Here is a 14015-nt window from a genome sequence, read left to right as displayed (position 1 = left end):
GTAACTTTAACAATATTAATTCTTATTAATAGACACGCATCCTGAAAAAGATCAATGTATGTAAAATCACATATAAAATAACATATTTAAAGGACTAAACTGAGTTTTACTGTTTTTAATTAAAAGTGAACAATTCCTGCTGAATTTCTTTTCATTAAATCAGTAACTGGAACAGCAGAAACGTGACATAAAGAGACAAAAGTCACAATAAGAGTTTTAATGATTTCTCTGCATAAAAATGATGCGAAGTGACACAACAGACAGAAATCTGCTCCCAGTGACGACAGAACACGAGGACGGGTGAAGGAAGTGATTTTATTTTATTGTCAGGGTTGAAAATTCATCACACATGCAAACAGCGATGTCGAAGCATATTGTGTCTCATCAATATTTTATTAGCAAACCAGAGAGAAGTTAACAAAACAAAAAAGAAAAAGTAGTGAAGGAACTGAACAATCTGTGTTTCTGTACAGGTCCAAATATACTACAATATATACTATTATACAACTGGATTACAATTCATGTCAGTGTACAGCAGAACAGAGAAAACTTCAAGTCTGTTACAGCAGAGTCGTCCGAGGAAACATTCGAGGAAACGTCCTCCTGTTCCCACCGGCAGACGGCTGGCTTTTTTTTCCAGGTGCGGCTAATACGAGCATGCTACGCTAACGTTCCCTCTTCTCCTCAAACAAAGTGCCGCGTGTGTTAATGACCTCAGAAAGCCAAACACCAAAAGGATCCATTCACATTTTAAGAAAGAAGAAGTGTCAAACTGCGAGATCTTCCAACATAAAGATGAAAAGTTTGATTGTAAAAACTACTGTTTTGTGGTCAGATTTTAAGGCCAGTTCCTCCAACAACAACAACAATAAAACAAACATTTTGTTGGCAGCAGGAGTGTAAATTGATTCTCAAGTCGTTTTTAAATCAGCAGTTTGATTTCTGAGATTATTTATAGTTTATTTGTGATGTGTTAGTTAGCCTCAACTTGGAAAACTTGGCTGTTTTTGTCCGAATTAAAGAAAGATGTGAAAGGCTTAATGCCCAACGAGGCATTTTAACTTGTGATAACGAACGATTCGTTTATTAACCTGCTCATACCGCGAACGATTACTCATTTATATTTTTATGTGTTCTGCAGTCAGAATCTACCATTTTTCACAAAGGGTTTGTGTTGCTCGTTAAAGACAGCAGCTCGTTAACAGCAGAGAGCTGCTGTTAACGAGCTGCTGTCACTAACGAGCTGCTATTAACTAGCTGCTGTCACTAACAAGCTGCTGTATGATGGCGAGCAGGAGGTGCTGCTCTTTGCCCTTAAAAACAAACGTTTGTTCCTTTAAATTCTCTTTTCTTCCTATTTTAAACCGTCTTTCAGTCCCAGCTGCTGTTGCATCCTGGGAGCTGCGAGTAAGGTTAGTCAATAAACAGGACGAACCGTAGACACGACGTGGACGTTTATCTGTGAGCGTCAGACGTTCTGGCTGGTGGTCAGCTAGCATGGCACCTTCGGGCAGCCATGCTAGCTGTTTCCACCCATTTCTAGTCTTTATGCTAAGCTACGCTAACCCGAGAATGATCGGAACAAGAAATAGATTTATTTCTCAAAAATGTAAAACTTCTCAAAACTCCAAAAGCGACACTGAACAAAACCCTGACCTGAAATCTTGGGTCACTTATGTGGGCAAAGGATGCTGGGAAATTGAGTCTTCATAAGCATCTAATCACTTCTGTCAAACAAAACTGCTGTTTGTCATTAAAAACAAGATTATTAAACTCTTTGAAGGTTCATTTCCAGCATTAGCTCTGGATTTAAAAGCTTAAATGTACGGCCCTGGTCCGTGCTCCGCTACGAACAGCTCGTTTTCTTTCATTTCATACTCATTTTACTGACTTATAGCGACACAAAAACAGGATTTGATCCCAAATAATAAAAACAAACTGAGAGGCCTAGACATGTGACTAAATGCTTCTAAAGACGTTTGACTGAAGAAATTAGCAGAGAAAATATATTTCAGGGTTAAAGTGATTCTTCTCTCATGTTAATATTGTCCTTTTTTTCTTGTTTTTGTCAGTTAAGTTCAGTGAAGATTTTATTGCATAGGACAGAAGCCAAATATCAAATACCCACATCCTGTTTTTAAACTGGACTCCCAGCTCGAACACGTTTTATCTTTGGCCGTATTCTGCTTTTTCTTTCTTTCTTTTTCTAAAGCTACGTTAAAATTTCAGCGTGTTTTCTCAAAGACAGAAAGAAGTGTTTACTGCAGCGTTTAGTGTTTATCAGTTAGTTTCAGAGAGGGACTGAAACTCATGAAAGCTTTAAAGAGTTCAGAAGTTTTTAAAGTGACGTTTTTATCGACAGGAGATGTTGGTGTGCATGCCGCCGCTTTGGAGAATCTAAATAACATGCAGAGGTATCTCCGCCACCAGATTCTACCCACAAACATCTGAAGAAAGGTTTGGACAGTTTCTTAATTTTGTGTTTTTCATCTGTGAAAATTGGAGAAAAAATGTTTTGGCGCAGTGAAAAGAAAAGGTTTTGTTAGGATTACCTTTCTTCATTCATTATATTTTTTTCATCTGTGAAACAAGTGGGAGAAAAAAAAATGCTCTGTGAAAGTAAATGTTTTACCAGGATTATTTTTCATATATACTTTAAAATTAAAAAAATATTTTGTCTTCTTGGTTTTTTTTTAAATTTCTTAACTTATTTTTTCATAAAAAAGATTTATAATTTTTCGAAATTATTTTAAATAATTTAATCCGTGAAAATTGGTGAAAAAAACATTATTTTTTTATATTACTTTTTTTTTTAAATCAGCAAAAACTGGTTATAATGCTCATTTCTACCACAAGAGGGTGACGTGCAGCACGACTCCTTGTTCTAAACAGTTAAATAAACAAATAATTTGTTGTTGTAGGTTTTTTCTCCTATAAAAGGTGGCTTTTACAATGTATTGTGTTATATTTATTAATAATATTAATAATTTAAACATTCATGGAGAACTTCAAAGTCTCCTGAATGTTTTCAGTCCTGTTTACAACACAGGGTCGTGGTGCACTTTAACCTCTAGTGGCCGAAATGAGAATTACAACAACAAACACTTGCAATCAACAAAATGATCATGCACAGATCATGACCGAAGCTTTTGAACATTCTGACACAAAAACGTAATTTTTCTGATGGAGAAAATTAACTACAACTCCTCCCAGGTTCCTCACCGACTAATGTTCCTAAATGTGCCTGTTAGTGTGTAAATATCTACAGGTGTCCTCAATAAATTAGAATATCATAGAAAAGTTTATGTCAGTAATTCATTTCAAAAAATGGAAATAACACATTATGAAATTAGATTGAATTAATGAATTTGTTCATTTAATTTCTTCTAATTATAATGATCATGGCTTACATTTGATGAAGACCTTATTCCAGTGTCTCAAAAAAATTTGAACATTACAAAAGGCCAATTTTTAAAAAGTATGTTTAATATGGAAATGTTGGCCTCTGAAAAGTTTGACCATCTATATGACTCAATACTTGGTTGGGGCTATTTGACTTGAACTACTGGAAATTTACTTTTCCATCATATTCTAATGTATTGAGATGCACCTGTAATGTGAGCAGAAGAAAATCTAAATAAATGACTCCTGACCAAGCGAGAGAGGATAAAGGAGCTGCCTTGACTGTTTAGTTGGTTTGTGTAATATTGAGACTTTGGTGTGTTTATAAAGGTTTAGTCTGTCACACAACAACACAACCAAACTAACCGATGGAAGCCGGTCGACCTGCAACTCTCGTGTTCTGCAACGTTAAAATTGCTGTTTTTGTGAATGGAGTCTGGTGGCTTTGAAGCAGGTAAAGCTGTGAAAATATCCTGATATGGATTATTTCTGAGATGCGTTCAGCTGCGGCATCATCTACACACGGACACTGGATCATTACCTCACGCAGCCAAACTTCAGAACAATCCGATCGAACCTTTAATAAATGTTTTTAACAGAGAAATCGAAGAAGCTTTTATATTTCTCATGCTTTCCACTGGCCGGCTTTCACTGCTCTTGAGCACCTTGCATTTAGGATAAAAGTTGATGTAATTTCTGAAAAAATAGAAAATAATCGTTTTTTGTTCTCGACTAAAGAAACTCTTGGTTTTATTCTTCGTGACAGATTACAGTCAACTGATCCGTCGAGTTCTTTTGGTTTTTAGAGGTGGAGCAGCTCAACACATCCGGATCCACCGCTGGACTTCCGGCTGTCGCTGCTGAGCAACATTTTTCTTCCAGTTTATTAAAAAAGAAAAAAAAAAAAGGTTTCTCCCCCAAATTATAAAATAAACTTAAAGACAAACAGATTATTTAGTTGGAATTCCAAAAAACACAGCTCTGTCGCAGCTTCACAGCCAAAATTAGTTTAATTTCTTCAAACTCTCAAGCTTTTTTAACTTGACTGTCCACTTCAGGTCATGCTGTTTTATTTGAAAAGAAACCAGTTGGAACCGAGGCAGAGCCACTTTAAACCCAATGCCGCCTGCAGGAAACAACTTAATAATCCAATTTAAAAAATAATGTTTGTTTTTGATACAAACAGCGTCCATTAAGCGTCATTTTTATACATTTTATAAACATTTCATTATTTTAACGACACATTAAGCTTTTTCAGGCACTTGACTGTCAGATAAAAGTCTTTATATTATTAATTATCTGTAATCTGTCCAGAATAAACTGTTTTTATAATAGCTAAATAGATTTTAATAACAACAGCCTTTTTGGGCGGGAAAAAAAGGTTTTATTTTTCTTAGTTATTTTAATTAATTATTTATTTTATTAATTTTAACTTAATCTTTGAAAACTGGGGGGAAATGTTTTGACAAGTGAAAAGAAAAGGTTTTGTTGGGATTATCTGTCTACATTTTTTTTTTCCTGCGAAAAACTATTTTACAAGCGTTTTTCCTGTTTATTGTTGTAATACTCATTTCTACCACAACAGGACAACATGCAGCTTGACTCCGTGTTCTAAACAGATTAAATAAATACAATTATTTGTAGATTTTCTTCCAGGTAACTTTACAGTTTATTGTGTTATATTTGGATGTTAATGGAAAAAATTAAAAATCTCCTGGAAGAAGAATGTTTTCAGTCGCGGTGCACTTCAGACTCTAGTGGCCGAAATGAGAATTAGAACAACAAACCCTTCCGACAAAAATAATTCTAATCATCTATAAAACTTATATTTGTCACCTGTTTCACAGATGAAAAGAAAACAATTTAGTTTCAATTTAAAAAGGTCAGTGAAGCAAAATGAACATTTTAGAGGTTAAAATATAAATTAAAAACTGAAACAGTAACCGTAACAGTTACCTGCAGGGGGCACAGGTTGGTCTGAAGCAGGTTCAGGTGCTTCAAATCAATTTTAATCTCGTCTTTTAAGTGGAGACCGTTGGGGAAAAAAATAATACAATTTCAGGTCAAGTCAGGCAGTCGAGCAAACACGGTCCAGACCAGGCGGTCCTCAGACAGACGGACAGACGGGCGGAGGGAAAGCAGATCTGGGCGCTAAAGACGTTGATGCGTACAGAGGCTGGTGCACTTTGCAGAGCGTGCACTTTGACGGAAGCATGTTTGCAGAACATTACACTGCCGGCGACCAGCAGCTCTCCCCCTGGTGGCAGGTTAAGACTCAGAGGATTCTTCTATCTACAGGAATGCATCTCACGTGTGGATCCGAGCGGTGCTTCAAGCCTCGGATCTCTGCGTTTGTAGCAAGAGGATCAGACGTCTGCAGGCGGGACTCACACGGCCAAAGATAGAATCCCGTCACCGCACCGGCAACGCTGCGAAATGCTGCAAGACAGTCGTTTACGATGCATCATCAAGTGAGAAAAACCGATCCTAAAAAAGGCAAAAGAACTTCTCTGAAAAGCAGGAATCAAACAGATGTTGTGTTTATTATTTACTGCATTGTGAAGTTTGCCGTGTGGACAGCTGAGAGGACATAGTGTGTACCAAAGTGCATAGAGTTCACACACACACACACGCGCGCGCAGCAGCGGCCTCAGTATTGCAACAGAAGTGTGAGTGTTGATGATGTATCGCAGAGAGCGCGTCACCATAGATCGCCTTCATTGTCCCATCGAGAGTCTGCAGAGAGGTGAGGGCGCCGGCTCGCTCTTTAGTCATGCAGTAAAACAACGAAACACGATGAAGACCAAAGCTTTAGGATCCGACCTGAGGCGTTCTGACCCAAAGATGCCGGCGAGGCGAGGCGAGGCGGGGGGTCGGCAGTGATCAGGAGTGATCCATGGGTTCGGTGGCGTTGCTCTGCCCGGCGTCCTGACTCTCCATCTCCTCTGGCTCCTCCGCTTTCCCGTCCACCTTCCCAGCCGCCGTCACGCCTGCTGCAGCCGGAGCCTCGTGGTCGACCGCGGATGTCGGTTGACCGGTCTTGGACCCGCCTATCCGCTCCTGGCTGGCCCCGCCCCCAGTGGCGGCGCCGCCCTGCTGCTCTCTCAGGTGGCGCTCCATGGAGGCCTGGATGGAAGAGACCATCTCTTGCAGCTTCCTCCGTTGCTGCTCCATCAGGCCGGGGTCCAGACCGCGACCGTCCTTCATAGTGACGAAGCCCGGAGCCATGCGGACCAGCTCCCTGGTAGCGTCCTCGGGGATGTCCGACAGGTCCGGCGGGCCTCGGGACACGCTGGCGCTCAAGTCGACGCCGCTGCTGTGCTGGCGCGTGATAGGCCGGTGCTCCGGAGGGGAGGAGCCCCCGGCGCTGCCCAGAGAGTGTCCTTTCCCCTGGAAGGCGGTGACGCTCTGCAGCTGCTCCTTCTTACGGACGACGCCGCCGCTGCCCAGCCGCAGCACGCTGTGAGACGGGCTCCCCTCTCTACTGCCCCTGGTGGCCGCCTCGGAGCGCAGCTGGACCAGCGCCTCCTTCACCAGGTCCTCCACATCGGGGCCGACGGGGAAGTGGCCAGCAGCGTCCACACAGAGCTCCAGGCGCTCCTCCGCTGCGTTATAGACAAAGGTTTTCCCCGTCAGGTGAGGCAGCGTGCAGTGCTTCCCGTCCATCAGGCCTGAAATACAAAAAGACTCTTTAAAACTGGAGCTTCTGGAAAGCGTGTAAACACATCACATCAGGGGGAAAAAAACGCACCCATATCCTTCTTCACGATGTTGTAGAAGACGCCACCCTGCTGGAACAAGTGCGGCAGCTTCTTGGCATATGACCAAACGTCCTCACCTGGAAGAAACACAGAGGAACCTGATGAAACTTTACAGCCACAAACTGGAGATGGAGAGCATTCACAGGATGGACGATAAGTGATGATTTCTGAAAGCAAATCATAGCAGGGATTCTTCTCTGCTGTTCTAAAAGCAAAATTCAGCACCAAATCTGTGCAACAAACAAAATCAACCCAAAAATGTCTGCAACAGCTCATGAGACATAACTGAGCATGAGATAGACTTCATATTTTCATAAAGTTCTAAAGTGGTTTTTAATCTTTTATAACAGAAGTTACTGACTGTAATGAATAAACAGACAAATAATGTGTGACAGTTCGTGCATGTCGGTATGTAATGAGTGTCACTTGGGGGTAAAAATGTAGATGTAAATGTATAAAATAATAATGTAATATATATGTTTTAGAGCCTGACAGATATTGTTCATATACTGCAGATATGAAAACATTTTTTTACACAATATAAAATGCAGATATTTTGTTTAATCAGTAATTGAAAAGTAATTTTTGCCTTTTCTTGCTCTTTTTGCCGCATTTTTTTGTCCCTTTTTTGCCATTTTATGTCTTTTCTTGCTCTTCTATGGCTTTTCTTTGTCAGTATTTTATCCAGTCTGTGATCTTGACACATAGTGCTGAGCTGCATCTCTATGATGAACACCGTCTATGTTTCTACTGTCTTCCCTGCCCCTGAATAAAAAAAAGATACCACCAGTGAGTGTAAGATATGAGTGTAAGCTCTGCAGACGGCAGCAGACAGGATTCGATCATCTGATCGTTTCTCCTGTCTGAAGTGTTGAGCGGATGTTTTGTGTTTTTGAAGTGCAGTGTCAGGCTAGCGCAGCGTTCACACTGCAGATGAAACCTTCCTGAATATTGACAGACGCTGACTGTTCATTTGTTTATCTGGACGCAGCCGCGACCTTTGACCCTGTTGGCAGGTGAGACGGGGAGGGCGGTGAGAGGCCTGAGTCAGCATGTTGAGCGCGAGCACGCGCGCACACACACACACACACAGACTTTCTAGTAGCGTTCAGGGCAGCTGATCAGAAACAGACGCTGATACCTGCAGCTTGTTATTCACCTGCCTGCTGTGACCAATCAGGAGGCAGTGTGCACCTGGAGCAGAGCGGTGGCGAGCAGATTCCTCTCAGAGAAATAATAATAATAAAGAGGAACATGTGAACAGACAGTTAAGATGTCTTAATTTTTGCTTTTTATCAACTTATTTTATCCAGTTTTCAGATGAGCTTTTAATTGTAATTTCATATTCATAACATCGAGTTTATAACTTTTTATTTTTTTCAATTTATTGATTTTCATTATTTTTAATTATTTCATCAGTTTTTGTTTTTTTTTCATTTTGTTTTCAACATTTTTTATTTTATTTTTTTTTATTTTATATTCATTTATATATTCATTATCTTTGTATATTATATTTTTTATTTTATTCCTTCATGGGTCCATTATTAATTCATTATTCAGTATTTTTCATTCATTCATGTTCATATGTATTTTTTTATTATTTCATCGTTTTCATTATTTTTGAATTATCATTTTACGATTTATTTATTTTATTGAAATTCTTTAGTTCTGTTTTTTTTTTATATTTATTCAATTATTTTTCTAACAACAGAAAATGTGTTGAGAAAAGTTTTTTGTGTAAACTTCACTCCGTGAGTTTTCTAGTCAGAATCAAACACAATTTTTTTTTTTAAATAATATCAAAATGCCTTTTTTTTTGTGAGTGAAAAGTAATTTTGAAAAATTGTTACTTAAAAGTTAGCTGTAATTATGATTCGTAACTTTGGCATTTTAAGTCAAACTTTCATTAAAAGATATTTATTAGATGTAAATAATTATACAGAATGATTTAAAGTTGGATTTCTGTAACTCTTTTCTCAGATGGTGGAGGTTTCATACAGCAAAATACACAAATTTAAACTTTAACTGAAGTGAGATAGGACTCGGCAATTTCTTTAATTGAATATGCAACAATAAGTCCAATTATTATCTGTTAAGATTTATCAAGTAAAAATATGAATTTAATTTTTTTATTTTTTATTATGGCAAATGCTTAAATATTTTCTGCCTGTCTCTGTTTAATACCACCTGACTGAATGCTGACTGTGTTTACTCTGAATGTTTTACTGATAAGTTAAAAAATAATCAATAATTTTTTTTTAAAAAGCATTAGTTTTGCCTCAGTTCAACTGATAAAGTGACCCGCCACATGTTCAAAGGAGTCTGCTGTAAACTCACAAAACCAAAAACAAGAGTTTGGTGAGGCGGCGTGGGGGGGAGACTCGGCCTACATGTTGTGCGCTTTGATTCTTACCCATGAGAGTTGCGAGGAGACAGAGGGAGGACATCTCAAGGTCGATGCTGTCCTGAAGCTCGCGGCTGCTAATCCTGCCGGACGTGACAGCGTCATCGCTCTTCACCGAGTGCAGGGCGGAGTGCGAGCTGGAGGCCCGCGGTATGGAGGCCGCGTTGCTCTTGTCTTCGGGGACCCTCAGGATCTCCACCGTCACCCGGTCGCCATGCTGCAGCGCCACCGGCTCGTTCTCCTCGCCGTCCTTTGGAGGGACCAGTTCTTTTGGCGGGAAGCCGGAGCGGATGCACTGCTGTGCCGGAGGCACGCCAAATTGGTTGGCGATGCTCCTCTGCAGCTCTGAGAAGGTGGTGTGGGCCTGCAGGGTCAGCATGGCCTGCCTGCCATCACTGGTGGTCACACGGATCTTCTTCTCCTTATTGGACGAGGAGGGGGAGGAGGACTTGGTAGGCGTGGCTGGAGCTGACGAGGAGGAAGTCTCCGGAGACCCACCGGGGGAGGTCGTCCGGGCATGGCCCTTTTGCTCCTGCTTCAGCTTGTCAGTCCGCCGCTTCTGAGTGACGAAGGCCTGCTCGCTGATGCTCTGCTGGATGCTGCGCTCCGCCCGGCTCATCGTCAGCTCCTCTTTGTGGAGCGTCTTGGCTTTCTGACCAGTCAGGATGATCTTAGTGGGTGGCTGGGGATCCGCCGCTTGCGGAGTCTCCATCGTGTCGGTGAGACGTTGGACATGAGCGCCGTCGATGGTCACTGGGTTGTACTCGTCCGGGTTCTTCTTGGCGGTGTGATGCAGGATTGTGTTGACTACTTTCTGCACCAGGATCTCGCTGCCAAACTCCCCCGGGAAGTGCTTGGTGACCAGCTTCATGGCCACGTCGTACACGTTGCTATTCAAAGCCGCTTCAGCCTCGTACTGGAACCAGTACACGGTCTCTCTCACCACCCGCCCGCCCCACTCCAGCGTGATGGGGAAGGCCTCAGGGAGGTTGTCGTACTCCTTCGCCTCCCAGTAATGCTTGAAGCCACATCCACACTTCCCGCCCTGAGAGCGCGTGTTGGTTCTGTCCCCGTCCAGGTAAACCACTGACCCGTTGCCGCGGATGTGGCGGACCGATGTGCCGTGACACCAGTTGCAGGTGTTGAGGGAGCTCAGTTTATAATCTGGGAGGAGGACATCTCTCTGGGGCTCATAAGAGCAGACCACGTTGTTGAGGGGGAAGCTGTAGTTCTTGTCCGGCCGCAGCTGCCCGTGAGTGGATTTGGCCAGGTTGTAGAGCTTCCCGCCTGGAATCAGCCACTCTGGTGGGACGTGGAGCTCCGAGAGGGCGCCGCAGATCAGGCAGCGGTGCAGCCGGTTCTCCATCACCGACTTCTTAGCGGCCTCGGTCACCTCCTCGGGTTGGATGCCGATGACGCCGGTCCGCCTGTAGACGTACTGGTGCACGTCAGCCACCAGCGATGGGTGGATGCTGTGCTTCTCCATGAACACCTCCTCCATGGCGTTCACCAGCCGCATCAGATATTTATCCTGCAAGCTGCGGTCGCCACCGATCACGCAGCTCCCGTCCGGTTCCAGCTTGATGTACTTGCGGATGAGCTCCTGAGGGACGCCCCAGGCCTTCGGCAGCAGGCGGGCCGGCAGCTTGGGCAGCACAGTGTTCTTGATCCCTACCAGAGGGATGTAGTGGTTCCTCCCGGAGCTGCTCCAGGCGATGCAGATGGGTTTGTTGAGCTTCCCGTCCTTCCCCCTGCACTGCTCCTCGGGAACCAGCCCAGGCAGGAAGGTGGCCGAGTAATCCCCAGAGCTCCTCATCCCGCTCAGGGAGTCCAGCAGGATTATGGGTCGGTGCAGGACGTTGGCTAAGCCAAATATGTGGATGTTGCGCAGTCCGAGCGGCACACCTTCAGGCGGGATGAACAGGGGGTCGCACTCATTGATGATGTCCTCCCACTCCGCTGAGTCAATAAAATCCTGAAAGAGGGCCTTGTAGCGGTCCAGGTTCTGCTTGAAGTTCTGCTTCAGGTTTTCTCTCAGGGCGTGCCAGAACAGTTCTCTGCCCACCAGTGCTCTGGACACGGCGTGGACCAGGCAGTGCCCGTCTCCATCGACGTGGACTGGGATGAGACATTCCCTGTTGCTGTTGGCTTTCTTGACCTCCTCCAGAGTGTCATGGAGGTAGATGAGGCTCCCGGACCGGTCCTTGCCGTAGCCCATGGTGGAGACGTGGTCCGGCTCGATCAGGAAAGCCCTGTCTCCCAGGAGTGAGCAGTCAAACATCTCCCCCTGGTTCATTTCCCTCAGCAGCTTGGCTTTGCCGGTTTGTTTATCCATGCCGTACCTGGTGAGGACCGGGGACAGCAGCTTGCAGTGGTAGTTAGAGAGCCCCATTACCTTCACCAGCTCCGTGCCTTTCTTCGGGGCCCCGGTGACGCCGAGCAGGGCGTTTCTGAGCAGATTGTGGAGCACCACATCTGGATCAGTCACCTCCTCGACATTTAACAGGTTTTTCTGCTCATGGCGTTGACCACACTCGGTGCACTCGATGCTAACGGAGCCGTGAGCGGGGAAGAACAGCCTCGCCTGACATTTCGGGTCCGGGCAGGTACCCGACAAAATACGCTTGTCTTTCTTCTTTGAGCTCTGCAGCAGCGACATATCGGGCGACAAAAGCTGAAACTATGTGTCAGCTTCACAAAATCATGATAGTCTCACTCCGGCGAGGCTGTCAGACGAGCACCGACTACGCTAACGAGAGTTATTTGCCAGAATAACACAAGAACAACACGGAAGCGGCTGTTTTTTCTCTTTAGCAACTAACCGTTGCTAAACGTAACACGTCATCACGTACGACTATGGGACTTGTAGTCCAGTTGCGTGATTCGTTTTTGAATATTTACACTCGACAATCTTGACGAACACATTTATTTTACTGTGAAACTATCATCAAAATAAGAGAAGACAATAGGTGTTTAATCAAACACGCAGCCTTTATTAAATGGTTAAAAAGCACTACCATCAACGTCCATTTGTCTACATTTCCCAGAGGGCAACGCGCCACAGCGACGTTTTGTTGTGTAAGGAAGTCAATACGGCAGAATCATGGCAGTTTGGGTTGAATTGATGGATTGTTTCCACCTAAAACGTATGAATTTGATTCCCAAAATGTATTAAACGACTTCTTTTTGCAGCAGCTGGCTATGCGGTTATGTGGTGCGGTGTGGTTTGTATAATTCGGCTCGGAAATCTAGCTTACTTTTAAATCAATGATCCCGAAAGCTGTAGTTTACTGGTTCGCTTACGGGCTGTCCTCTAACGGTAATTAACTGGAATTTAAACAGTAAATAATGTCTGGACAGTAAACAGACCTCACAGTGCAGGCTAACCGATACCCTCATGATAATATATAATAAGTATAATGTTCCTGCTTGGAGCTGGAGCTTGCAGGGGAAGCTACTACCGCCGAACTCCATTCAGAAATATGTCAATTTAATACAGAATGAACTAAATGCTGCTGGTGGAATGTAACTAAGTATATTTACTCAAATACTGTTACTACTTGAGTACAAATTGATGGTGTTTGTACTTGACTTGAGTATGTTATTCTCCCGGTAGACCTACTTTTCCCTTCTGCTTCACATCTAAGAGGAAAATATGCTTCACGACTACATTAATTTGTGTGATTGTAAAATTACAGCTGAAATGTTTAGTACAATAATGTTGAGGTTAGGTGAGCTTCATTTCTCACTTTCTCAATTTTAACATGACAGAATTAAAAAAAACAATAGTAAATCCCTGCTTCTACATTGATGCATTTATTAATCTTGTGATATTATAATAGCAGGATGGTGACAGTCTGCAGGGACATTTTCATGCTTTCATTTTTCTACAGTTTTTACAAAGCAGGACTTTTACTTAAACAGTATTTTTACTGTGGTTTTTTTGTACATTTGCTGCAGTAAAAGATATGTATACTTCCCCAACTATGCTGCTGCAAATTATGTTTCAGAGAAATCTTTCACTCAGAGTTTCACACACAAAAAGACATAACCAACTTTTGTTTTCTTGTTAGTTTTTATATAAAGCACTCTGAACTGCTTTTGTATTATATGGTACTATGCAGACAAAACCAAATTAAAAATCAACTAACTATTTATATAGAATTTTTTTTCAGCTTGTTTGACGTGTAAGGAGCTGATCTGTCTGATTTGTGAATTTGTGCTGACGGTAAATTGTGTGGGAAAACAGGAGAAAAAGACAAAATATATTTCTTAGTCAAATAAACGTAATACATCTGGAATGTGTTGTAGTAATAATAAAGTGCACTCAAAAACACATTTCCATTACATTAACACGTCCCACTGTCCCACTCCCATTTTGTGTTTTTTATCCATTTAATGTCACTGTGTGTGTGTGTGTGTGTGTGTGTGTGTGTGTGTGTGTGTGT

The 14015-nt window shown here is 42.7% G+C and overlaps 1 protein-coding gene across 1 annotated transcript; it reads right to left on the bottom strand.

The window, feature by feature from the left end:
* Positions 1-296: 296 nt before the first annotated feature.
* vcpip1 (valosin containing protein (p97)/p47 complex interacting protein 1) lies at positions 297-12590 on the bottom strand. The gene is made up of 3 exons (XM_059344307.1): positions 9577-12590; positions 7154-7240; positions 297-7073 (listed from the first exon to the last, which is right to left on the bottom strand). Exons 1-3 carry the CDS (start codon positions 12224-12226, stop codon positions 6286-6288), a joined length of 3525 nt encoding a protein of 1174 aa, XP_059200290.1. The 5' UTR covers positions 12227-12590; the 3' UTR covers positions 297-6285.
* Between the last annotated feature and the right edge of the window lie 1425 nt (positions 12591-14015).

Source organism: Centropristis striata, chromosome 11, assembly GCF_030273125.1.
Source record: "Centropristis striata isolate RG_2023a ecotype Rhode Island chromosome 11, C.striata_1.0, whole genome shotgun sequence".
Lineage (NCBI taxonomy): Eukaryota > Metazoa > Chordata > Actinopteri > Perciformes > Serranidae > Centropristis > Centropristis striata.
The sequence above is the reverse complement of the archived record's forward strand: the minus strand, read 5'-3'. Positions and strand labels throughout refer to the sequence as shown.